This window comes from Mustela erminea, chromosome 16, assembly GCF_009829155.1.
Source record: "Mustela erminea isolate mMusErm1 chromosome 16, mMusErm1.Pri, whole genome shotgun sequence".
Classification (NCBI taxonomy): Eukaryota; Metazoa; Chordata; class Mammalia; order Carnivora; family Mustelidae; genus Mustela; species Mustela erminea.
The window spans coordinates 83,518,623-83,543,554 of NC_045629.1; the positions used below are offsets into that span (position 1 = coordinate 83,518,623).

A 24,932-nucleotide genomic window follows, 5' to 3' on the forward strand; every position below is an offset into this window, starting at 1 on the left:
CAGAAGACTGAATGAAGATATTGGGGCCTGTCCTTGATGTGGTATTATACACAGTGAGGGCGAGGACACACGCATTGAGGGGGCGGATGCACGCAGTGAGGCCGAGGATGCACAGAGTTGCACCATCAGCCCGGCTCCACCTCACACAGAAGTGAGTGTATTCCCGGGAGTGTACATGCACCAGCTGGTGATGTCCATTTTGGGTACCCGCAGAAGCTCAAGTGGCACTAAAGGCCAAGTGGGGCACAGCAAGGGAACAGGATCCCAGGTTCAGGAGAAGAGATGTTCAGTCTGGCTCCACTTAGCGTGGCTGTGTGCTCTGGGTCCTGTAGACTCAGTGCGTGCATTTATGAGTATGTATGATTATGTGGATGTCAGTGGGCTTGGTGTGTGCATGTGTTTGTGCCCATGTGTGTATATACATGCAGGCACACCATGGAACCAAGAGCATGTGCTCACAGTCCAGCAGTGAACATGAGACAGACAGAGCTCTGAGGGTCCTGCAGATCCTGCCTCTAGTGTGGGGGCTGTGGGAGGCAGCAGTGGGTGTCTGCCTGGCGCTGGGACATGGGGAAGGCAGAGGTGGGGAAGAGGGCTGCAGAGCAATGGAGGGCTCTTGGGGGTCTAGGGCACTCCTCCCCTTGCCTTACCATATTTCCACATCCGGACTCATTTTGGTCTCCATTCATCAGACAGTGACCAAGTAAGGAAGCCCAACAGCCCATCCCTCAGCTAGCTGTGGGATAGATGCAGAAATTAGGATGCCCCTGGCCACATCACCTGAGCACTGGGAGACAGCACACCAGAAAGGTGTTACCTGGGAGGACAGGATGTAGGGACAGCACTGAGACGGAGACACCCACTCAGAGCTGCAGGCTAGAAAAGGAGACAGTTGACGAACCATAGGCAGAAGGACATCAGCATTAAATAAACCAGCCCCTGGCTCCAGAAGCATGGAGGAGAGACCCATATAGTCTCTTGTTCTGGGCTCCATGAGTCTTCCAAACGAGGCAGACCCATGCTCTTCAACATCACAAAGACCACCAATACTTCCACCACCTCCACCACCATCACCAACACCTCCACCACCATCACCGTCATAATTTCCACCATCACCTCCATCACCATCACCACCACCATCATCACCACCATCACCACCATCATCACCACCACCATCATCACCATCATCATCACCACCATCACCACCATCACCATCACCATCATCACCACCATCACCACCATCATCATCACCACCATAATCACCACCACCACCACCACCATCACCACCACCACCATCATCACCACCATAATCACCACCACCACCACCACCATCACCACCACCATCATCACCATCATCATCACCACCATCACCACCATCACCACCACCATCATCACCACTATCATCACCACCATCACCACCATCACCACCACCATCATCACCACCATCATCATCACCACCATCACCACCATCATCACCACCACCATCATCACCATCATCATCACTACCATCACCACCACCATCACCACCATCACCACCATCACCACCACCATCACCACCACCATCATCATCACCACCATCACCACCATCATCACCACCACCATCATCACCACCATCACCACCACCATCACCACCATCACCACCATCACCACCACCACCATCACCACCATCATCATCACCATCACCACCATCACCACCATCATCATCACCACCATCACCACCATCACCACCATCATCATCACCACCATCACCACCATCATCATCACCACCATCACCACCATCACCACCATCACCACCACCATCACCACCATCATCATCACCACCACCATCAGCACCATCACCACCATCATCACCACCACCATCACCACCATCACCACCACCATCATCACCACCATCACCATCACCACCACCACCATCATCACCACCATCACCACAACCATCACCACCACCATCACCACCATCACCACCACCATCATCACCACCATCACCACCATCACCACCACCATCATCACCACCATCACCACCACCATCACCACCACCATCACCACCATCACCACCACCATCATCACCACCATCACCACCACCATCACCATCACCACCACCACCACCATCATCACCACCATCACCACCATCACCACCACTAGTGAAATAACTGGAGATATTTGCAGGTGTCATGTAAATTTTGAAGCGCGGAACAAACGTTATACATTATTAGCAGTGTGTAAAGTCCAGTCCCGGTCACGCTCGCCTCTCAGCCCCCTCCCAGCACCACACACTGCCGCACGAGGGAGGGCCACAGTCCCCGAAAACAACCCCGGGAGCTACCAGATTGCTTCCACTTTTGACTGGAAGGCAAACAATATACAAACGAACACAGAACGGCCCAGCCTGGCGTGGAGTGTGCTGCCTCCTGCCTCCGGTGCAGAACATGGGGGAGGGACGAGGCTGCGGGAGGTGGAGAGGGAAGGCTCGGAGACGCCAGCACCGCACGGAGAACTCGCTGACCGCCGCTCTGGCCAAGTCTTGGCTCCACAGAATTTCAGCGTGTCTTCACAGAGACGCAGGCTTCCTTTCATTGTCTTAGACACCAGCGCCTGTCCCTTGTGTGCGGAGCCACTCCCTCCTCTCTTCCCTTCTCCCGCTCTCCCCGGGCACCTGGGCAGGCCCTGGACTCGGTCTCCCTCAATGGCTTTGGGGACAGAGAGAAACAAGAGGGGACCCCCCATTCTACCCCGCAGTGTCCCCACCCCAGACAATGGTTGAGTAGGCAGAGGGACGTGGGAGCACTGGGCAGCGAGTCACCCCCCCCCTCAGGGAAAGGCAGGAATCCTCCCCGCGGGGCACATGGTCCATAGGGAGAGGATGTCCAGACAGAGGACACATCGGGAAGGGACTTGGGAGAGCAGGGAAGAACCCGGCTCAGACGGGAGGGCCCGGCAGGAGGGGTGAAGAGGGAATGCTTGGGATGAGGCAGGAGGGACAGCCGGGTGGACCAGGACAGGCCTCAGCGAGGCAGGAGGGACAGCCGGTGGACCAGGACAGGCCTCAGACTGGCTTTGGTTTGGGGCTTCCCGGCAGGAAATGGAGAGCCACTTAAGGCGTTGAAGCCGTGAGAGTCAGGGGTCGCGCCTGCCTGCAGAAGGGTGCCAGCCACCGCTGGAGGGCAGGCCGTGGAGGCCCCAGAGGCCACCCTCACAGCCCTGGTATTTGATCCAGTTCTCCTTGAACCTGCAAAAATACTGGGGCCCAGGTGAGGAGGGGCCTGCCCTTGGGGTCAGATCCCATGAGCGTTCTTTGCCCTGCCCGAGGCAGAGGGCCCTCCTGTGGGAGGGCAGGGGAGCTGCACCCTGGGGCCTCACCCTGCACCCTGGGGCTTGAAGAAAATGCGCTGTGACTGCTAATGACACTTGTCCTCAGGAAGTGACCAGGGTGCTAGAGGGTAGGACTCAGTCGGTGATTATGCATCAGAGATCAGCGCATGCCCAGGATCGGGGCTCAGCCGGTGACGAGAGATCAGAGCTCAGTCTGCGATCGGGAATCAGGATCAGCATGGGACCGAGACCAGGGCTCGGTCTGTGGTGAGGGATCCAGGCCGTCACGGGACCAGCCTGGGCTCCAGCAGGACACTGTGAGGATTGGAAACAGTGCTTGGGAAGGGTCCAGGGCGGTTCCTGGCCCGGGGCCACTCCCTCTCCTTCCCTTCCGACCTGTCAGTCTCGAAGACCCCCTTTCAAGAACAGGCCTTTGACTCGAGGGCCCAGCCTGGACGGAGTGAAGGATTCAGAGGCCGTCCTCGCCCTGGCCATGTGACCTTGGGCAAGCACATCACCTCTCTGAGCTGCAGGTTCTCCAGCTTTGGAAGGCACCGTGCCTCGTGGCTGGAATCAGGGAATCAGTGGAATCAGGGAAGCCTCTTCCTCCAGCACAGTGGCCGAGCAAGTGCCAGGAGGACGTACAGCCAGGCTTCACCATCCGTGGGGGCCTCTGTGGCCCCAGGGGTTCCCCTGCTGGCCTCCCGCCCCAGGGGGCCCGCAGCGCAGTGGCCGCATGGGCCGGTCATGCCGCTGGTGCCCCTGCACCCCTCCCTGACCCGCATCTCTTCTGCCACCGCCCCACACCCCCCACCGGGTGTTAGGAAAACCCGCCATTCGCACCTGGTTCTCACTGAGAGTTGTGAGAACCAGTGGTTGGAAATAGCCTAAAACTCCCCGGCCAGCTCCTCCCCAGGGAGGACAGGGGCAGGTCAGGGGTGCCCGAGGAGTGCGCAGGGCCGCCGGGCTTACAGGCATTCCCACAGGCCCCACCACGCTGCTCCCCCGGAGAAGGCCAGGACTCGGTGTCAGCACCACGGTCAGGAGAACGCGGGGGGTCTGGCCGCGCAGGGAACAGCCGGGGTCCCAGCAGCCCGGCCCCCTGTCTAGCATCTGGACAGGCTTTCCTGGGGCTGGGAGCGGACAGGCTGCCAAGCACTTGGTCCCGAGTGTCCCCCACCCCCACCGCCCCCTACAGCCTGCCTGGGTCCAGGCTGATGAGGATGCGCTGTGTGGCCGTGGCCCGAGCCTTCACCTCTCTGAGCCCTTCCTGTGGAACACAGAGAAGTCATGTTGCCCAGCCCGGACAAGGGCGGCCGTGGCCACCCAGGTGAGCTCGGCAAAGTGGACCGGCCACTTCCCGGCCGCGCTCCCGCTGGCCCTTCTCTCTTCACCTCTACCCTGTCCACTGCCTCTCTCCCAGCCAGTGGGGCCAGCTCTCAAGAAGCACATCTCACTTCTGAGCGCCCACACCCCGGTGCCCCCCAGGGTCCGACGCCATCCTTGGGAGCAAGCAGGTGCCAGGCTGAAGGGACCTTTGTCCTTCGAGGCGCGGGTGAACCCTCAGATCTGTGATGGGGGGACTGCTGTGTCAAGACGGCCTGGCCTTCTCTGGGGCCCGCACAGGCAGTGAGAGGGTCAGACACGGGCCTGGACAGGGCTCTGGTGAGGGGACTCTAACACTCAGGGTTGTGCAGGGCACCCTGTCCTGCATTCCTGCCCTGCCGGCCTGGGTTCCGGCCCACGGCCAGCCGCCCGCTCAGACACGAGCCCACTGGGCCAGGCGCCGTGCTGCGGGTGTTCACGGGGGCCCCTGGAAACTCCTGGGTGGGGCTGGAGGGGGACGAGGCAGGGCACCATGGCCAGAAGGGGGACGGCGCCGTGGGCAGCACTCACGCCTGCTGACCCAGAGGGGCTGGAAGAAGGGGGTCCCATCCCGTGGGCTGGGCCGAGTCAGTGCAGGGGAGGCAGGATGGGGCCCCGAGCTGGGCCGGGCCAGGAAGTTCAACACCAAAGAAGAGGAGCCTGGGGGCCACCTCCCCTGGTATTCACCATCTGCGCTGGGCTGCACGAAGCCACTTCCCGGTTTAGCCCCACGAAGACCACACGGGTGGGTGCCATCATCATCCCCAATTTACAGGTGGAGCGGGCACAGAGGGGTCAGTAACTCGCCTGAGGTCACACAGCTAGAAAACAGAGCGATCAGGACAGAACCCTGTTCAGTCGGCCCGCCTGCAGGACGCCCCACTGTCGCCTGGAGCCCCCAGTGTGGGGAGGGGAGAGGAGCCGCGCAGCCCCTCACCCGCTCCACGACAGAGCCTGGAACCAAAAGGGGGGCTGCTTGCTGGATTCGAGGAATGGCGGGTCTCTTGGCACCTCCGGGCCCAGGAACTCTGCCTCCGGGGAGCCTCCGGCCGGAATCATGTGAGCATCTGGCCCTGGCCTAGGCGTGTGCAAGGGACCCTGGAATGTCAGAGGGTCAGAGCCCTGCGGCACATCCGCGCGGGACCCGCGGGACGATTGCCCACCACCCCAGGCCTGCTCTGGCCCCCACGCGGAGTCATTCGTCAGTGGAGGGTCTGCTCACGGTCCTCCTCTGGGCCCAGGCGAGAGCAGGACCTGCGGGCAGAGGAACCCGGGAGGACCCCCTCCCCCGGTATGTTCTGCGTCTGGAAGGGGCCTTGCCTGCTGACAGGGAAGTGAGGGCTTCTGGGAGGAGGCGGGCCCTCCCGGAGGAGCGCTCCTCGTCCTCCCTCCCCGCAGCTGCTCCTCCGCGGGCGTCTGGGGGTCCGTCCCTCCCTCGCGATCTCCCGCCAGGAGGCACTGGGGGCGGCGCGGGAGGTGGGACGGGGTGGGGCGCGCGAGGCCATGGGGCGGGGCCTCGTTTCTGCGGAGCCGCGCGGCGGGCCCGTCTGTCCTGCCTGGGAGGCTAATTGCGGCTTGTTGCATCCACAATTAATTATCGAGCGCGCGTGTGAATCAGCTAATTACTCACCGCGCTCAGCCCCCACCCCTCGCCCTCCTGCCTCAGGCCGGCAGAGTTCATTGACGAGCGGGAGGACCCTGGGGCGGCCTCGGCTGGAGATCCTGTGCTGTCCCCAGCTTCCCCTGCACCCGGTGAGCTCTGAAGACCCTGGGAAAGGTTCCCTGACGCTGAGTGCTCTCTCTCCGCCTGTGTGCATGAAGGCAGGGTGGGGACACCGTTCGTTCTAGACCATCCCGATGCCCAGCCTGACCTCAAATAGCCCCCTTCCCCGAGCCCTCTCTGCTAGCTCTGAGAATGGGACCGTCCTGCATGAAAATGCCTGGAAATAGGCAAGACTTGAAGGTGCATTTCCGCTGCTCTGTCCTGGTGTCCCCCAGCCCCTGGAACGTTCCTGTTTGGCATTCCTGAGGAATGCCTTAGAGTTTATGCTCAGCCTAGCAACTAAGCCTGCCACGGAAACAGGCTTAGCATGTCACCAGCATCAGGGTCCAGAGTGCGACCAGGATCAGAGCTCACAGTGTGACCAGGGTCAGAGTTCAGGGTGTGATGAGGGTCAGGGCTCAATGTGTGACTGGGATCAGGGTTCGGGGTGTGGCCAGGTTCAGGGCTCACTTTGTGATCAAGGTCAGGATTCAGTGTGTGACCAGGATCAGGGCTCAGAGCGTGACCAGGATCAGGGCTCAGTATGTGATCTCGGTCAGGGTCAGTTTGTGACCAAGCTCAGTGATCAGTGAGTTCCAAGTCATTTAGAAAGCACAGCTGATTCAATCGCTGTGATTGGGGCTGTGAAGGACCATGACGAGGGCTTTAAGGTGCCCAGCCTCATACTCCCTCTGGGGCTGTACAAGGAGGTTCTAGAGCCTGGTTTCCAGCTGGGTAAGTTTGGCCCAGCTGAGGACCATCCATTTCAACCTGCCAGACTGAGCCCATCCTGGGTTTCTTCAGGCTGTGGCCAGGCCTCCAGTTTTGGGTGTGAGCAGTGAGGGTCAAAGGTCAAGGTGGAAGGGTTGCCGGGTATAAATTGGTCGTGAATCTCTGGGAAAGGGGCCCTCGCTCGGCTCAGAGGTCTAGAATCTGGGAGTGTCTGGGCCCCAAGAAGCCTTCAGAACTGTCCAGTCGAGGTGCTCGCGCAGTAACAGGGTTAGACACGATGTGTCAGGGTTAGACGCTGTGATGGGGTGAGGGCCAGGGTCTTTATTTCAAGCCACCCGCCGAGAGCTGGGCTGGAGCAGCGGGTGGAGACGACACCGGATCTTCGGGCTGACTCGTCTTTCTCCTCGGGGTGGGGCAGGCGGGGTCCTGGGCCCGCTCTGCCTGCAGGTGCGGGACCTCTCTGGATTCTGGGTGGGGATCGGGACAAGGGGTCCATTTCCTAAAAGGGGCGGGTCCGGTCGGGAGGCGAGGAGCGCCCACGAGGGAGAGGCAAGGCCTGGCCCTGCTGAGAAGCCCCAGTGCCGGGGGCGCCGCCTCGCCCTGGGAACCCCAAGCCAAGACCCAGAGCAGGGCGGTGGGAGGGCAGGGAGAAGGGCGGGTGGGGAAGCGGCGGAAACCCTGACTCAGAGCAGCCTGCGCGCCGGCGCTGCCTCGCGGCCGCATGTCACAAGCCCCCTGGTGGCCACGGGCTGCTGGTGCCGGAGGATGGCAAGGCCAAGCAGCTGCAGGAAGGACCCAGCAGAGGTGGGAAGGGTGGGCAGGTGTGGGGGTGGGGGCAGGGAGGGGGGCGCTCAGAGGCAGCCCCCCCTCCACACTGCCTCCATCTCTCCCAGCGCAGAGACTTGGGGAAGAGGGCTCGGTCTCTCAGGAGGGAAGGGACCCTTAAGGGTGTCTGAAGTTTGTCCTGGGGAGGACCCTCCCCTGCCTCATGGTCTTCGTCTCCCCTGGCCCGTCTGACCAGCCCCTCAGGACGCCCCTAGAGCTTTGGGCCCCAAGTTGGCCTCGGGAGAGGGTCTGGTTTGGACAGACTCCATCTGCTGAGACGACCAGAGAGCCAGGAGCCAGGCGGACTCAAGTTGCCCCCTGCCGCCCCCCAGGGCCTGTGATGGTGTTGGCTGTGATGGGGATATCAGGGCTCTGGGTGGGGGTATGGTGACGATCACAGGGAGAGTAGCACAAGGGTGGATGGTGACGAGGACTGTGCATTGATGTGTGATGTGACAGTGACGGAGTCTCTCACTGTGTCTGCCGAGAAGAGCGGACAGTTGGACCAGATGTTGGGCTTGAACAGCGGAAGTGTACGTGGACTGCTATGGTGACGCGTGTGCAACTTATCAGGTATTCAGGCAGAGCCGAAAAGGATCTTGCATTCAGAGTGGACCACAAGTTGTGCAGAAGGAGCGAGGAGCTGCGAGGCAGTGGCATCCGAGTAGAAAAGAACCTTGAAGTAATTTCCCTGAGTCCTCCAAGACTCTGGATTTCACTCTAGAGAGGCCCCCTGTGGGGCTCTGGGTACAGGTCTCAGAAGAGGAGGGATTATGGACACTTTAGGATGTGAGATAAAGCAGCTAAAGGGGCGTCGCCACCAGTTTATGGGAAAACAAAATCCAAAATCCACAGATGATGTCCCCACTGTCACCAAGTCAAAGGAGAAGGGATGGGGGGTGAGGACAGAGAGGGGTGAGTGAGGACAGCCACACAGGGTGACGGGGGCTACACCTTTCCTTTCAACCCCGCTCCTCTGGGCTCTTGTCCTAGGCGCCTCCCACGGCACTTCCTAGGAGCACCCCCAAGGAGACAGTGGAGGAACCCAGCCCGAGGGAACAAGTTGGCCCTGCCTTCCCCCTCCCCCCCTCATCCTCTAGGGTGGCTCTACCACCTGCCCAGAACTCACTGCTCCTTCCATCCAACCCAGCGTCCCCTGCCCTCCGCCACAGGCCACCGTCTCTTCGGCCCTCCCTCCGCTCTCTGCTGTTCATCGGGCTCCGCACCCGGCTAGCCCGTCCGTCCTCAGGGGCCTCTCCTCCGTCCACACACCCACCCTCCGTTCTTCATCCAACACCCACCCATCTCCCTGGCTTCAGATCCGTCCATCTACCCTCTGGCACACCTCCTTCCTCTGCACCGCTTGCCTCACCCATCCTTCCGTGGGCCTCTAGTTTCTCCGTACAACACCCTGTAACTTCCTTCCCTCCTTCCATCCGTCCATCCAGCCGTCCATCCATCCGTCCGTCCATCCATCCATCCACCCATCCATCCACCAACCAGCCAGTGGACAGCCACTCCTCGGTTCCTGGAAGAGACGGAGAGCAGAGACCCAACTCTTGGCTTTCCTGCTGCATGGGGCAGGAGCTGGGCTCTCCTTGGCGTGCGCGCCTGTATGCATTTGATCCGTCCCCCCCCCATCTCTCTCCCCTCCCCCACACCCCGCCCCCCGCTCGCGCTCCCCTCTAATGTGTGATCTGGAAGCTCTATAAGCCTGATGTAATCCGTAATGCAGTCTCTGGCTCCCGATTCGGGATCCAGTTTCAGAGAGCGAGAGATTGGGGAGCGCCGGCAGCCCGGTGGGGGGAAGCAGCTCGCCTCTCTCTCCTCCTCCTTCTCCCCGTCCTCGGCCTCCTCCTCCTCCTCCCCTCGCCGCCCCGCCCCCGGCTCAGCGCGGCTCGCCCCCCCCTCAGGAAGGGGAAAAAAGGCGAGAAGAGCGGGGCAGGCGAGAGGAGCGGAGCGGCGGCGGCCGGAGAGGGAGCGGCGGGCGCAGGCGGCGGCGGCGGGCGCGGCGTTGGCGGCGGCCCCGGCGGAGCGAGCGCGGAGCCGGCGAGCCGGGAGCACAGGCGGCCGCGCCGCGTCCTGGCCGGGCCCGGGCCCGCGCGCCCCGCATCGCCTGCAGCCCGGGCATCCGGACCCCCCGGCGCCTGGGGGGATCCAGCAGGCGGGGGGAGGGGGAGGGGGCCTGCGTGCGCCGGCGGGGGCACCCCGGGGTGCGTCCGGCTAGGCCTGGAGCGGGCCGGGGGCGGCGGCGGCAGGAGGAGCCCCCCCCCCCCGCTCGGGTCGGGCTCCGGGCTCGGCCGCCGGCGACGCGGGGCGCTCCTGGGGATTTGCAACTCGCCGGATCAAGTCTTCGCCGGCGGAGCCGCCACTACTGGGGAAGGTAAGGAAGGCTTTGGCTGGGAATTGGGGGCTGGGGGCGCGGCGAGAGGGTCGCAGCGAGGGTGGGAGGGGGTCGGGGGAGGGGCAGGCGCCCGGACTTCTTAACTTCGCCGTTTGGGGCTTCGCAGCTCCGAGGTTTGCGCTCAGAGCTCGGGAGTTTGGACCCCCCCCCCCACCCCCAGCCCCCTGCCTCCTCCAGCGGCAGCCACGGAATCCGGCAGGTCTCTGAGCGCTCTACCGGGCAGGCTGAGGAGGGGGCGACCCTGGCCGCGGCAGAGCTCCTTGGCGCTGCTCACCTCCCCCGAGTGCACACACGCAGCCTGGCCAGGCTGGCAGCCGGGGCTGGGGAAGGCATCCGCTCCCCATCACATGCACAGACCCAGGGCAGGCTGGAGAAGGCGTTCCCGTTGTGTCCCCAGCACATACAGATGATGGCAGGGGTCTTTGGGAGCCCCAGATGTAACCCCCCACAGCCACGCATAGACCCAGGTAGGTAAAGGAGAGACACCCCAGTGTGTCCCCCTTCCCTTCACGAGCCCCCTACAGACATTGTAGGGGCCGGAGATGTCCTCCCCCCACGCAGAGCCCCCAGGCAAGCACGAGAAGCCGCCGTCTCAGCCCTCACCCATAGACCAGGCACTGGCTTTGGAGACCCCCGGAGGTTCTCTTCCCCCTGAATCCGCCGAGGGCCACCCTAGCGCCCACCCCCACCCCCACACACACCCGACCTGGCTCCTTCCGTTCTCGTCGTCTTTTCCACTCGCTCGGACAGGCCGTGCGGATAAGCCGCTCCGAACTTTAGGTCGGCCCTGCGCCCTCTCCGCGCGAAGCCCCGAGGCCAGGAGTCGGGTACTCCTCTGTCCCCATCCCCAGCGGGCAGAGGCCGCCCGCCCTCCGCCGCCGCCTCGCTCTCCGGGAGCTGCGCGTAGCTGCCTCGAGGAATGAGCACTGACCCCCTGCCGGGGAGGCTGGGGTCTCTGGGCACTAACAGGCGCCCTGTCCCCGGGTCCCCGTGGCCCCCTGGGCAGGCAGAGCGCGCCTCCGGCCTGCCTCAGAACGCGCAGCACAGAGGAGAACCGCCGTGGAGCCAGGCGGCCGGGAGAGCTAGACCCAGGCTGCGGCTCGGAGCCCCGGTCCCTCCGCCGAGCTTCGGCGGCTCCTGCTGGGTCACTTCCCAGGCAGCTCCGAGAGAGCGCCCAGCCTGGCAGCCAGGCCCCAGCCCGCTGGGCACCTTACCCTTCCCACTTTTATTTTGGGCTTCCAAGTTTCTTGGAGCGCAAGGACCCAAGCTGGGACCTGACGAGCCTTAACCCATCCCGCCTCAGCACCCTTCGGCTTCGCGCGCTCGCATCACGTCCCATTCCCCCGGCCGGGGGTACGAATTCCTTCGCCGCAACTCGGGAGGAGTTGAAAGGCGGAAGGCGCGTGGGTGGGCAGGGGGCGCGCACCCCCGCCCTAGAGGAGCTTTTTAGCGTACTGTGTTAGGGAGGTGGCTGGGGGATGTGCGCTCCCACCGCACCCTGGGGACCCAAGGAGACCCTTGGTGCCCTCCCCCACAGACACAAACCCACGCCCCCTCGGAGCAGCGGCCGCGCGGGCGGTGGAGTGGGGGGGGGGGGCACACGAGGCTGGGGTCCCTTTTTGTTTCCGGGAGGCGGTGTACGGTGTTTGGGGTCTGGAGAAGCGGCCATGGCGTCTCCTAGAACCCCGAAGCCTTCCATTCCCCGACGACCCCCGCAGTCGAGGAGGCAAGGAGGGAGGTCGAGGAGGGAGCCGCTCCCTCCTCGACCGCAGGCGACAGAGAAACTCCGCGCCCGGACGCCGGGTGCCGCCGGGTCCAGCTTTGAGTACCCCGGCAAGGTCAAGCAGGCGAGGGAAGGGGCGGGGGCTCTTGAGCGCGCCCCCGCCCGCGCAGAGTCGCAGCCTGGGGAGGGGATGTGGGCCGCCCGCCGAGTCACCCGAGCACCCGCCACCCGAGCCTGGTCCCTGGAGGCGGGCGTTGCGCGCATTCGGGGATCCCGGAGCGCCCCGCGCCGAGCCCGGTGCTTCCTTCCCGGCTCGCTCGCTGCTCCTCCGCGCTGCTTTCAGACTTGTTGCGCCTGGATCTGGGGGGCGGGGGACGGCCCGGGAGCCCGGGAGCCCGGGCGGCGGGGGGCCGAGCCCTAGGCCGGCAGGAATGCGCCTCCGCGGCGCGCGACTCCGCGGACGGGCACGGCGCGGGGGACTCGAGCGGGAGTTTGCTGCCTCCGATCCTGGAGAAGGACGCTTGTCCCCGCCGCGCTCCCGCGCGGGGGCGGACACAAGGCGATTCAAGGCCCTCGGCCTCCCGCCGCACTCCGCGGACCCCCGGCGAGGAGGGACCCAGCTAAGTTGCCGAGCCCTCCAAGTCCCTTCCCTCGTCCGCAGGCTCCGGCCCCTCTCGGGCCTCCGCGGCCGCGTCCGTACAATGGGAGCGCGGGTTATGCTCTCGGAGCCCTTCCAGCCCAGGCCCTCGGTGCTCGTCCCGCGATCCAGCGTGGTGGGCCCGCAGCGGGCTGGGTCTGCGGCGTCCGGGCCGGCGAGGTCCCGAGGCAGCTGCGCGCCTGCAGACACTCGGCTGCGAGGCCCGGCCCTAGGCGGCCCCCGCAGGCCCGGGCGAGCGGCCGAACGCGGGCGGCCTCGCTTGGCGCCCTCGCCACCGCCCCCCCGTCCCCGGCCAGCCCGCCGGGCCCGGGCCCGCCTCCCGGAGCCGGTCCGGGAGCCCCCGAGCCCGCCCCCTGGGGACACCTCCGGGCTGGGGCCCGGGCGGCCGGCGTGGGGCTGCGGTGGCGGTGGCAGAGGCAGAGGGCGGCGCGCTGCCCCGGGCGGCCGGGAGAGGGCGCGCGCGCCCGCCCGCCGGCCTGCCCGCCCCTTCCGTCTCCTCCGCGCCCGCCCGTGCCCGCCCCATCCTGGGCAGCCCCCGGCCGCCCCGCCCTCCCGCCGGGCCCTCTGCCGCCCGCCCGGCCGGTCACTGGCGTCTCGGCCAGGCCCCGTCACCTGTCCGTCCGCTCCCCCGGCCCCCGTGCCCTTGTGCACCGTGCACAGGCGCGCGCGAGCGTGTTTGTGCACGCGTGTGGCACGCACGCCGCCGGCATGCGTGTGCAGGCATGCACACTGTCACATCTGCGTGCGTGGCGCCGTGCAGGTCTCCCGGGAGTGTGCGCCCCGGCTGCACGCCCGGGATGGCCGTGCTTCGTTGAGCCGCCTTTCACCCTTGGGCAGGCCCTGTGTGTGCACCGTGGGCAGGAGGTGAGCCCCGGGAGCCAAGCTCTATCAGAGCCCCAGGAAGACCCTGAACCTGGAGGGGGTTGTTAACCCCATTGGTGCCAGCAAGCCCACACTCTCCCATTGTCCTCTGGAATCCTCCCACCTCCAGCCTCCCTGGCTGCCACTGCGCCATAGGGCAGAGCGTGCTTTCCAGGTAAACACGCATGCCCCCCCATGCGCAGTCTGCAGGCACACCCGGACTAAACCTGGGGGTGTCCACGTGTATACTTGCCCTGGGGGCACAGTGAGGGCCATGGGAAGGGCATGGTTGCACCCCCACGCCCCCAGCGTGAAGGCTGACCGGAGGATGTGAGTGAAGACACTTCGACAAGCTCTACGAATCAGCTCTAGGGGGTGAGGGATAGCGGCCAGCCCGCAGGGGTCCAGATGTGGGGCTCCCACAGAGGCTTCCGCCAAGAAGCGACAGCTCACCAGGTCCCACAGAAGGGGTGGGTGGGTGGGTGTGGTGAAGGGAAGGGAACAGCCGTGCAAAGGCCCTGTGGCAGGTGACAGGACAGCTGTGAGGCATGGACAGGACTTGGAAAGGACCGTGGATGGCAAGTGGGAGCTTCAGAGGGAATGGGGCCCGACCTAAGCCCTAGAGGCTTTGGGCTGCTTCCTGGCAGGTGGGGGAGGGCTAACGGGGTCCTCAGTAGGGATGGTGTTTGGGCCCGATGGACACCCAGAGCAGTGGTGAGCTCCCCTGCGGACAGTGGGGTCACAGGAGACAGAGCGCCCAGCCGGCGACAAGGGCTGCCATAGCCCACACCTGTGCCGCTCTACAGGCTACATTCATCAGGACGGAATGCCCCCCTCCCTGGCCCACCCAAGAACCCCCACATCACCGTGCAACAGGAGTAGACGCCCAGTTGAGTGTGCACAGAAGACCCCGCCCCGGGGCCCGGGTCCCACCGCACACGGGCACATCCCAGGCTGCAGTGTTCCTCGACTGAGGGGACAAGGTCTCAAAGGGGACAGTCTCCGTGGGCACAGCGGCAGGGGGCGGAAGATGAACCCCTCCCCCCAGGGGGCCACTCTCTGCCAGGGTCCCTGAGAGGCCTGCAGAGGTGGCTGGAGGCGGAGCCCCGGGCTCGGACCCCTGAGGAGCCTCCCCAGGCTCTGTGTCCTCAGCTGTGTGCTGGGGCCAGCCGTCCCCCCGTTTCACGGGGCAAGACAAAGGCTGGAGCTCAGGGACGAAGCACCATGCGCGCTCAGGGGCACCTCTGTCCTGCTCATCCTCCCTCCCGTGCCCGTTAACCCAAGAAGTGGCAACGCAGGGAACAGAAGCAGGGCAGGGGACAACAGGGCACGTCCATGTCAGCCCCAAACCCCAGGCCCTCCTGTCCCATGTGAACCTTAGCAGTTCCCTGACTTTCCACACAACAGCTACGTACGTCTGTCCTGAAAATGGCTTAGGCAAATGACAATGTCCAGTGCACACTGTGGGTCCCTGCCTGTCCCCCCACCCCCCACTGTCACCTTTGACACCTCGATTATCGTTGTGCGGCTCCCACTGCCTGTCTTCCTGCCCACGGATCCCTGTGAACCCCAGCTCCTCCAGAAGCCCGGAGAGGCCTCAGGGCAGGCACCAGAGTTGGGCCCCCGCCCAGGCAGTTTGGGGAGGCTGGCTGCCAGTTTTGGGGTGCTGACTCTTGGCTGAGATGTGGGCTGAGGGTCCCTGAGAAGGAGATGCTGAGGGCCGGTGGGCAGAGGCCTTGGAGCTCTGCAGGGGTCCCCAGGGACAGTCACTGACCGTCCCCCAACCTGGATGGGGGGGCGGAGGGAGAACCAGGCCCCACCCGTTGAGGTCTGTGCCTGGCCCCCAAGCCGGGCTAAGCCCTGAGCCTGTGTGGGAGTTGACGGCCCCAAGCTCCCTCCTGCTTGGCAAGGTGACTTCGGACCAGCCGCTTCTCTGAGACTCCGTGACTCAGGGCCGGGAGCCCTGCCGCCCAGTGCCCCCGAGGGCCGGCACTGCAAAGGGCGCGGCCGAGGTTGGGGATGCCGAGGGCAGGTCTTGGTGAGGACATGGTCTGCCTGGGCAGGGGAGGGGGGTGCCATCCAGTGCCCTGGAGGACGCACAAAAGGAGAAGGACCCGGCAGGCGGGAGAGCACGCCGCCCGCCGCCCGCTGCCCTGCTCCCAGCCGGTCCCGGAGGAGCCCTGACCTGCCCCTGGCGCCCGCCTCGCAGGTGGCACCTCCTGAAGCCTTCTTCTCGACAAGAGCACACGCACTGGCACACCCACACGTGTACGTGCACACACGTGCAAGCCAGAGACCCGCTCACACTGCACGTGTGCACACGCTCTCCTGCCCCCCACAAAGCCTCATCCGTACACACTTGTCCTGGGACACACACTCCCACATACACAGCACGCACACGTGTGTGCATGTGTGCTCCGCACCCACACACGCCCCTCAGAACCCCAGCCGGTCCATCTGGGGGCCCCATGGTCCTGCTCAGGAGCGCCAGGTCCCCTTGTCCAGGTCTCCCTCCAGAGCCGGGGGAGGGGCGGGGGTGGCCTTGAGTTCCAGCCCCTCCCCCTCTGCCTGTCCTCCTCTACTGCCCCCCACAGAGAGCAGAGGTCACCCGTGGGTGGTGGTGGAGGCCCCGGGTGCAGCCTCCAGCTGGGGGAGCCTCCGCCCCTCCGAGCACTGAGACGGGACGTCAGTGCCGCAGCCTGGGGTGCTGTGGAGGAGGCGCAGGGGCGCCGGGAGCCAGGGGACCTTGGTTCCGTGAGACAGCTGTGGGCTAAGTTGCGATCTCCACGCGTTCCTTCCTCGCGCTCGCCACGGGACCCGCGTGGGCTCCGCCTGGCCAGGCCTGCCCGGAATGTCCCGGGGACCTCACACATTCTGCCCAGGGCAGCCCCACGACTGGAGTGTGTCCCCCAGCCCCTGCCTGACCGCTTCTTCCCACCTTTCTGCTGTCGGCTGGCCCTCTCCATGTGACCTTGGGCAGGTGACCTTGGACAAGCCCGTCCTGCTGGGGACCTGGGGAGCACAGATCCTGGTGTGGGGTCGTGGAGAGGAGCACCACTCGCAAGCGAGCAGCCGGCTGGGCAGGGCAGCAGGGCTTCCGCCCGTCACAGGGCGGAGGACTCGCTCGGGCACTGAGCCGGCGATGCAGAGAGGAGAGAGCCCAGGCACCTCTGTCACACTCAGAATTGGAGCGACCCACTCCTCATGACAGCCCCCCACCCCTGCAGGGAGCCCCTAGCCCTGGGACAGAAGCTCTCGCTGTCCCCACATGGGACGCTCCCCAGGAGAACCAGTCCGCGTGCACGTTTGCACTCGTGTGCGCGTGCTGGCCTTGGGTTACGTCGCCCCACGTGCCCGTGTGTGCGAGGGCACATGCGTGCGTCGGGGTGCAGGCCACATCCACTCCCAGGAGGGCCTGCAGGGCTCAGGTGCGGCTTCCTGGGGCAGGCCCGCACCCCGTGGCCCAAAGGGCAAGAAGGCGCGCTGGGCGGGGGCCACGGGGGCAGGGCAGAACAGAGGCAAAGCCAGGAGCCTGAGTGCCCGGAGTGTCTTCAGGGAGCAGTTTGGGGTGATGGGATTCTGGGCCAGAGGAGGTGTGGTGAGGCCCATCAGAGAGCTGGCCCTTGGTTCCAGGCCAGGGGGTCCTGGGGCAGTGGGGGCGGCACGGAGTGATGGCGTGTCTGTTGGCCTCCTTTGTGAAATAGAGGTGAGACCTCCTTGCCCCCCGTGGGTGGGGGAGCAGGTACGGGCCTGTAGGGGTGGCCTGGAGCAGACCAGGCACAGGACGGGCCCCTCCCAGCCACGGACCCTCAGGTGGGGAGGGGGGCTTCCTCTCTTCACTTGCACAGTTCTGCCTGGCTACCAGCCAGGACCCCCCGACGACCCCCATGCCCAGGCAGGCGGGCAAGGGAAGGAGGCTTCCTGAGGGGCTGGGGCTGGCGGGCACAGTGATGGGGGACATCTCAGGGGCCTGGCCTGGGGGCTCCTCAAGGCAAGCGTGGGATACCCCGCAGGTCAGCTGGGGGTTCACTGGGAGCCTGGTTCGCACAGGCTGGGAGCAGGGGCTGCTGGTGGCTTGGGCGGGGGACAAGTTCTCACACCCCACCTGCTTCTGTGCTCATGGAGGGAGGCCTGCCCGGGCTCTCCCGGCCCCTCTGTGTCCTGGGTTGTCCTGGACCAGTGTCAGCAGCCCCTCCCTGCCCAGGGACCAGGCTGCCACAGCCCAGGAGGGATACGTGGGGGCTCACAGGACCACCCCCCGGCGCAGGGAGGACAGGCCGCTGCGGGCAGAGGTGGTTGCTTGTCCCTGGACGGCCTCTCCTGCTCGCTCTCCTGGCCCCTGCCTGCCAGCCAGCCCCTGGGCTACTGCTGGTGCCGAGGGGGCGCAGCCACCCCTCCCCCAGTGCAGCCTCTTCCCAGGACACACAGGCAGGCACTGTTCAGGGGGCCGGCTGGGACAACAGAGTGCCTTTTGTGGCTGGCATCTGGGATGCCATTGGTGGCCTGGGGTGGGTGGGGAGGGGACGGGGAGGCCGGGCCTGAGGTGGGTCTGTGTGTGCGCTGGGCCTGGCGGGGGAGGGTCGGACAGACCCAAGTGAAGCTGGAGAGTCCTGGAGCCCGTGGAGGCAGTGTCCAGCCCAGGCCCTTGTACAGCGGGGAAGCCGAGGCGCTCGGGGCCTCTGATGGCAGGGCAGGGGCACGGACGCCTCTGGGATGGTGTGGAAGGTCGGCGCGGCGCCCCACACTGATGGTGGCCCTGAGAGGCCCACTGTGGGCTTGATTCTGCTCCTACCCCACAGGGGGTGCTGTGACATTGAACAAGGGGGTCCCTGAGGAGCCGCCTGCGGTCAGTGCTCAGGAAATGGCCATCACTCTCGCCCTGGCTCCCAGCTTCCTGTCCCGGCCTGGCACAGCCGGTTCTCTTTGTCCCCCTACCCACTGTCACACCCCTCCTGTTCCAGTGGCCCCTACCCTGTGACCCCACTCAGACACCTGCAGGCTCCCTTGCCCTCCTCCTGAGCCCGCAGCACAGGCTCTGGGAGGCCTCGCTGCCGGGTGGGACGGACGCCGGCCAGGGGGTGGGGACTGGACACCAGGAAGAACTTCCCGGCAGCAAAGGCAGTGTGGGAGAGGCAGGACCCCAAAGAGGCTCGGGTGCTCATGGCCACCGTCCTTGGGAGCCCAAGAGGGGCAGTAGGCGACCAAAGCTGCAGTGACCCAGGCTGGGAGCTGGGGACCGATGACCAGACCAGCGGCCTGTGTGGGGAGGAGGCGGCCCCTGTGAGCGCTCGTGGAAAGGACCGGCGGGAGCCTCATCAGAGCCCGGCACCGGGGGCTGAGTGGGGCCTCCGTGCGCCCCTCACCAGGGGCCAGCTGGCTCAGAGAGCTCTGACAGCTTGCTGATGCCTGGGGGCCAAATGTGGTTGAGGAAGGGGCCCGAGCCGGCCCAGGGTACCCCAGATCTGGCCCACCAGTCTGAGGCCCTGCCTTGGGCTCCTCGGGGCTCTGGCTTGGCCACTGGGCTCTCCCCAAGCCATCCCCTCCAGGTCCCCTCCTGTCCCAGCCCTGGTGTGCGTCAGGCTGACCCTCACATCCCAGAGAACACGTGCGGAGCCCGGCTCTCCTCTTGCCGTGGAGCCTTGCGTGAGCGTGGTACAGGTGTGCGTGCCGGCGCAGGTCTGTGGACACGCACACACCCCTGTGCTCTCACACACGTGCCCACACGTAGGCGTGTTCTGAGACGCGCCTGCATCCACACCTGCACCCCATCTCTGTGCCCCCGGCTCCGCCTGGCCCGGAGCCCATGCAGGCCACTTCCTCGCTCTCCCTGCCTGCACCTGCCCCTGGCTGTTAGAGGGACCCCAGAATGGCCAGGTCAGGCCCTGCCCCCACTCATCTGGGGACCAGACCCGGACACCCTCCCCTCCAGGACCCCACCCTGAGTGCCAGGGGGGCCAGGCCCCTGCCTGTCTGCCCCTGCCCTGTGTCGGCACCAGTCCCCCTGGCCTGAGATAGACTCCACTTAGCCTCCCCCGTGGCTGTATGACCTGGGGCCGGACCCGAGTGCGCCGCAAGCCTGCCCCGCTCCCTGCCTGCCACGGGCCACCTTTGGCGCAAGAAGGCTCAGAGGGGCCTCGGGCCCGTTTATCCACAGTCTCGTTGGAGGGGCCTCGGGCCCGTTTATCCACAGTCTCGTTGGAGGGGATCAGGCAGGTGGCTCCAGGGGATGGAGGAAGCCTCGTCTCACTGGAGAGGCCTGGGCGGCAGAGGGCGAGTGCCCGCCGGCAGGGGCGGAGCCGTCACGATGACCGCCTGGGCCTCCTGCCCTCCTGGGCCCTGCGACCCTGCCTGCGGAGCCCGCTGCGGCCGTGATGCTCACCCTCGCCGCCGGGACAGCCTGCTGGCCCGCGGAGCCTTCCCCAGCGCCCAGGGTGTGGAGCAGTTTGAGTCCCAGAAGCGAGCTGAGCCTAGCTCCCTGCTGGCCCTCGCAGGGAGAACCTCAGAGCTCCCAGGCACGCTGTTGGAGAACCCCATGGCTAAACACCGTTAGGTCATCTTCAGGTCCCCGGAGTCCGTGAAGACTAACTCCAGAGCCTCGGTCCTGGGCTGCAGCTGCCCGAGAGGGTTCTGAGCTCTGTCTGACCTGCCCCTTACCACACCTTCACCCTTGCACGCCTCACCCCAGGGTCTAGGCAGGGAATGTCCCCCCAAACACACACACACACACACACACACATCCCACAGCCCAGCGGGCCACTGGGACTTCTGTCTTCTCTCCCGAGCACCCGCCCCTGCCTCCTCCCCACTCACTACCCCTGCCCCGCCCCGCCTCCCTTCCCTTCCCCCAAGGCCACTCCCTGCCCCCGACCACAGGGCGGCCCTTCTTGGGGGCACTGTCCTGCCTCCGGCCCTCCCTGACTCCTCTCTCCTGGTGCGCAGGACCCAGCAGGCCAACAGGTGCTCCAAGAGTGTGTGAGCTGGTGGGGGGTGTGCAGAGGACCTTGGCTCGGCCTGGCTCCTGCGGGCCCTGGGACAGTGCGTGGTGGACCGGTAGACCGGGCCCAGCATCCTGGCTCAGGCACCCGGCACCCGGCACCTGGCACCTGGCACCGCCGAGCCCCACGGAGGCACAGCTCCCCAGGGGTTCCAGGGGAAACCCTAGCAGGTGTGCCCAGTTATAGCTCACTGCTGTCACCATGAAATGCCCAGCACAGCTCGGAGCCCCACAGAATGCCCCACCAGCCCGGACCCACCGAACCCGCGTGGGCGTGGAGCGGGCGGCTGTGCCCTTGTAGGCAGCACCACGTGGCTGAGCCTCCCTTTGTTCCAGATGGGATGATGGAGGCCCTAGAGGACCCCCTGCCTGGCACAGGCCCTCATGCCCCCTCCTGCCCCCGCTCTTGGCCCCCCAGAACCAGCTCTCCCCCATGGGAACACTGTGGGACAGGCTGCCTGGGGGCCTGGCTGAGGTGCGGGAGCTGGGCTGTTGTGTGCGGAGCTCAGTTTCTGCTGGGCTCTGCCAGCTCCCCCCCTGGACTGGGGCATCACGGAGAGTCTGTCCCAGGGCTGGGGGCTGGCTCTCACCTTAGGTCCTGACATGGGGGGTTGCTGCCTCGGGGGTAAGGCTGGGGCAAGGTTCTGGAACACGTGACCATAAGACTGTGGGGACCTCCCCGGTCTGGGATTGGCTGCAGGACCCTGCCCTTTCTGTCCCCATAGTGTGAGGACTGGCGGGCTCTTCTAGAGGCGTCTAGAAGCTGGGGGGCACTGAGGGCCTCCCAGAGGTAAGGGCCAAGGGCAGAGTCTGCTCAGCTCTGCCCAGAGGTGCCAGCATGAGAAGCTGGCAAATTCTTTTCTTGGGACCCCTAATGTCTGCCACGAAAGAGCCCCCAGAGGACCAGGTTTGGCCCAGCTCCCCCTGGTGATCCAGAACCCTGCTCCCGCCTCCTCTCCCCTCAGGAGTCACCTCCTGCCCCGAACACAGGGAACCCCCCCGCTCTAGCTCTTACCCTCTTGCAGAAAGAGTGAGGCTTCATACTCTTTCTACCTGGGCAGCAAGGGACTCGCCCAAGGCCACACAGCCAGGAGGAGCAGCCTGAGTCCAGGAACCCCCACTCCAGTCTGCTCGGGGCCCGGGGCCACCTCTGCCCAGCTCCCTGCTCTGCTACCAGCCCGTGCAGGAAGGGTGCCGGCCAGCTGGGCCTGGGCAGCAGGACGTGGCGAGCACCTGTGGGCAGGTGGCCGCACGGGAAGGTTGACGGAGGGGAGGCCAGGCCACCTGGGAAGCCGGCGGCAGCCCTCCCTTCTCACCCACCAGCTCAGCGGCTGCGAGGGACAGACAGTGGCCCAGCTAGAGGCCTTGGTGGTAGTGGGGAAACTGAGGACCGGAGGCAGAGGAGCCTTCCAGAGTCCGCATGGTGGCGAATCCAGGCGGGGCATCGCCCATTCTGAGCCCAGAGTGGCTCCACTGTGTCCCTGCGCCATACGGGCTAGCGGCTGCCCCCCGCCACCAGAGCAGAGGGGGGAGCCCTGTGGGCTGTGGCACCGGCTGGGATCTGTGGGGGGGGTCCGCGGTGGCTTCTCCTACCGGTCACCGTGACCTCCTTCGAGTCGCTTACCCTCTTAGCCTCGGTCTCCCCGTCCTGAAGCTGGAGGGTCACGGCCCAGCCTGGCAAAGAAGGGGTGAGGCAAAGGACCAGCGTTGGCTGAAGCCGGGTGAATGGGGTTCTAGTGACTCTGTCCCCAGCCCTCCCTGCCCAGAGCTGCAGGGCCCTGGAGCCAGTGGGGGCGAGGGTGGGAGGAGGGAGGTGGCCTGAGAGGCCGCAGTGACCCCATCACAACGGCACGGTCAGAGCCAGGGGCCCGGGTGGCCGGCGAGAGGTAGGAACTCCCACCCCCGGGATGGGGGGAACGGCTTCTCCCTCCACAGCCCCCCCACTTCCTTCCTCCGAGGTTTGTGGGTCCTTCCCTGAAAGACAGGGAGGGGGTGAGGAGGACAAAGGGCAGAGAGGACAAAGACCCGGGAGTGAGCGGCCGGGAGGGAAAGCCAGGCCCCCCACCAGAGGCCCCGGGGGCAATGGCGGCTGTGGCAGGGACAGGAGCAAGCAGGCAGGCCCTGAGCCCATGGGAGCCACGCCAGGCTGCTCAGCCGGACAGACACAGTGAAGGCCCCTGTGGCACTCGGCCCTGGCCCGGCGCTGCCCACCCCTCCCCGATCCGGCCTGGCTGGAGGAGGAGGAGGCCCCCTGTCCCGCTGCAGGTGGACACACTGGCAGGAGGCGGACACGGTGCCTGGGAGCCACGCCAGGGCCTGTGGCAGCCACCCCAAGCCCAGGCCGGGCAGCGGGGCAAGGCCGCAGCGTCCCAGGGGGCTCACCCCGTCCCCTGTTCTGCTCTTCCCACAGCTGCTGCTGAAGGCCGCAGGCCCGCGTCGGGGCCCCGGACTTTAGGAGCCGCTGCTGCACTCGAGGTCGTCGGAAGCGCTCTCCTCCTCCGGCCCCCCGGCTCCCGCCCCGCCTGGCACCCCGCCGCCGCCGGACCCTGGCATGTCAAGGCCTGGCCCGCGCCTGCCTGCCCAGCCCGCGGAACCCCGGCGGCCCCGCGAGCTAGGATGAGGGGCCAGGCCGCCGCCCCGGGCCCCCTCTGCCGGATCCTCTGCCTGCGGCCGCCGCCGCTACTGCTGCTGCTGGTGCTGGTGCTGGTGATGGGGCGCCGGGCGCGGGCGGCCGCAGGGGCCGACGCAGGGCCCGGGGCCGAGCCGTGCGCCACGCTGGTGCAGGGCAAGTTCTTCGGCTACTTCTCGGCGGCCGCCGTGTTCCCCTCCAACGCCTCGCGCTGCTCCTGGACCCTGCGCAACCCCGACCCCCGCCGCTACACGCTCTACATGAAGGTGGCCAAGCTGCCTGCCCCCTGCGGCGGCCCTGGCCGCATCCGTACCTACCAGTTCGACTCCTTCCTGGAGTCCACACGCACCTACCTGGGCGTGGAGAGCTTCGACGACGTGCTGCAGCTCTGCGACCCCTCGGCGCCCCTGGCCTTCCTGCAGGCCAGCAAGCAGTTCCTGCAAATGCTGCGCCAGCAGCCGCCCCCTGACCCCGGCCCCCGGCTGCTGGGGGCGTCCCCGGGCCCCAGCGACGACTTCTCCGTGGAATACCTGGTCGTGGGCAACCGCCACCCGAGCCGGGCCGCCTGCCAGATGCTGTGTCGCTGGCTGGACGCCTGTCTGGCCGGCAGCCGCAGCTCGCACCCCTGCGGGATCATGCAGACCCCCTGTGCCTGTGTGGGTGGGGACGGCGGCGCCCCGGCCCCCCGCGGGGACGTCTGCCTGAGGGACGGTGTGGCCGGCGGCCCTGAGAACTGCCTCACCAGCCTGACCCAGGATCGGGGCGGAGACGGCGCAGCAGGTGAGTGCCCGGTGGGAAGAACACCGCCTGCTGGCTCTCTGGGCAGAGGGTGGGCGGGGGAGGGAGTCATCTCAGCAGGGCTGCCCCGGTCCCCTGTCCCTGGAGCGAGCCACCAGGGAAGCCAAGGGCGTGGAGGTGAGGCTGCTGGGCGAGTGTGTTTGTCCCCGGCCTTGGGGTCCACGTACCCAGCCCCCAGGTGCTGCCCGCTGGCTGTCAGTGAAGGGACGAGCGACAGATTTCCGCCAGGATGAAGGACTGTCTCTGGCTGGGGGAGGGTCCTTCCATCTTAGCTAAGGAGCAGTGGGCTGCCGTGGCCTGCGGCGGGGTCCGTGGGGCCTCCAGGGACACGGGCCACCTGGAAGAAAAGTGAGCCAAGCGGACCGTTTGGAGATGTGGTCGGGACCTTAGATTTGGGGATTGTACGTGGTTAAACCCCTCCGGTCTTGTAGCCTCAGCTGTACTGCGCACCCGCAGGGTGCCAGGGGTGCCAAGGACACGCAGGGACAATGACAACAAGGACCCGTTGTGAGGAGGCTGCCCTCAGGGCGGGAGAAGGTGCCAGCAGCCCTGCGGGAGCACATCAGGGAAACGCAAGAGTCCCTGGCGGGCTGAGGCCTCTGCTTCACCCGGAGGCCGGGGTCGCCTGGACCAGGGGGCCGTGGTCAGGATTCCGGGATGCGTGCATGAGTCCCGGGGTGTTGAAGGGCATCGCCAGCTGCAGACGGGGCAGACGTGTGTCAGGGGTCCTCGCGGCGGGGCTGATGGGTCTTGTGCGTTCTCGGCCCTGGGAGCACTTTGGCTTCTCCTTGGAGAGCTGGGAGCCCGTGCGGGAGGATGAGACTCGGGGGATGGGGCGCCGGTGGGGCTCGGTGGGCAGTCCTGGTGGTGGA

At 66.1% G+C, this 24,932-nt stretch overlaps 1 protein-coding gene and 1 pseudogene across 7 annotated transcripts in view; both read left to right on the forward strand.

The window, feature by feature from the left end:
- Positions 1 to 992: 992 nt before the first annotated feature.
- Positions 993 to 2,090, forward strand: LOC116574990 (annotated as a pseudogene).
- A 7,986-nt stretch (positions 2,091 to 10,076) lies between these two features.
- The window catches only part of ADGRB1 (adhesion G protein-coupled receptor B1), a 75,487-nt gene continuing 60,631 nt past the window's right edge, over positions 10,077 to 24,932 (forward strand). For 4 of the 7 annotated variants that reach the window (XM_032316350.1, XM_032316351.1, XM_032316352.1 and 1 more), the window contains exons 1-2: positions 10,078 to 10,376; positions 23,044 to 24,042. In XM_032316350.1, coding sequence (XP_032172241.1) covers positions 23,250 to 24,042 — 793 coding nt within the window. In that variant the 5' untranslated portion in view covers positions 10,078 to 10,376; positions 23,044 to 23,249. Of the gene's footprint in view, positions 10,377 to 23,043; positions 24,043 to 24,932 lie in introns of all 7 variants that reach the window. The other 3 variants (XM_032316356.1, XM_032316353.1, XM_032316355.1) reach the window with 3 other exon arrangements.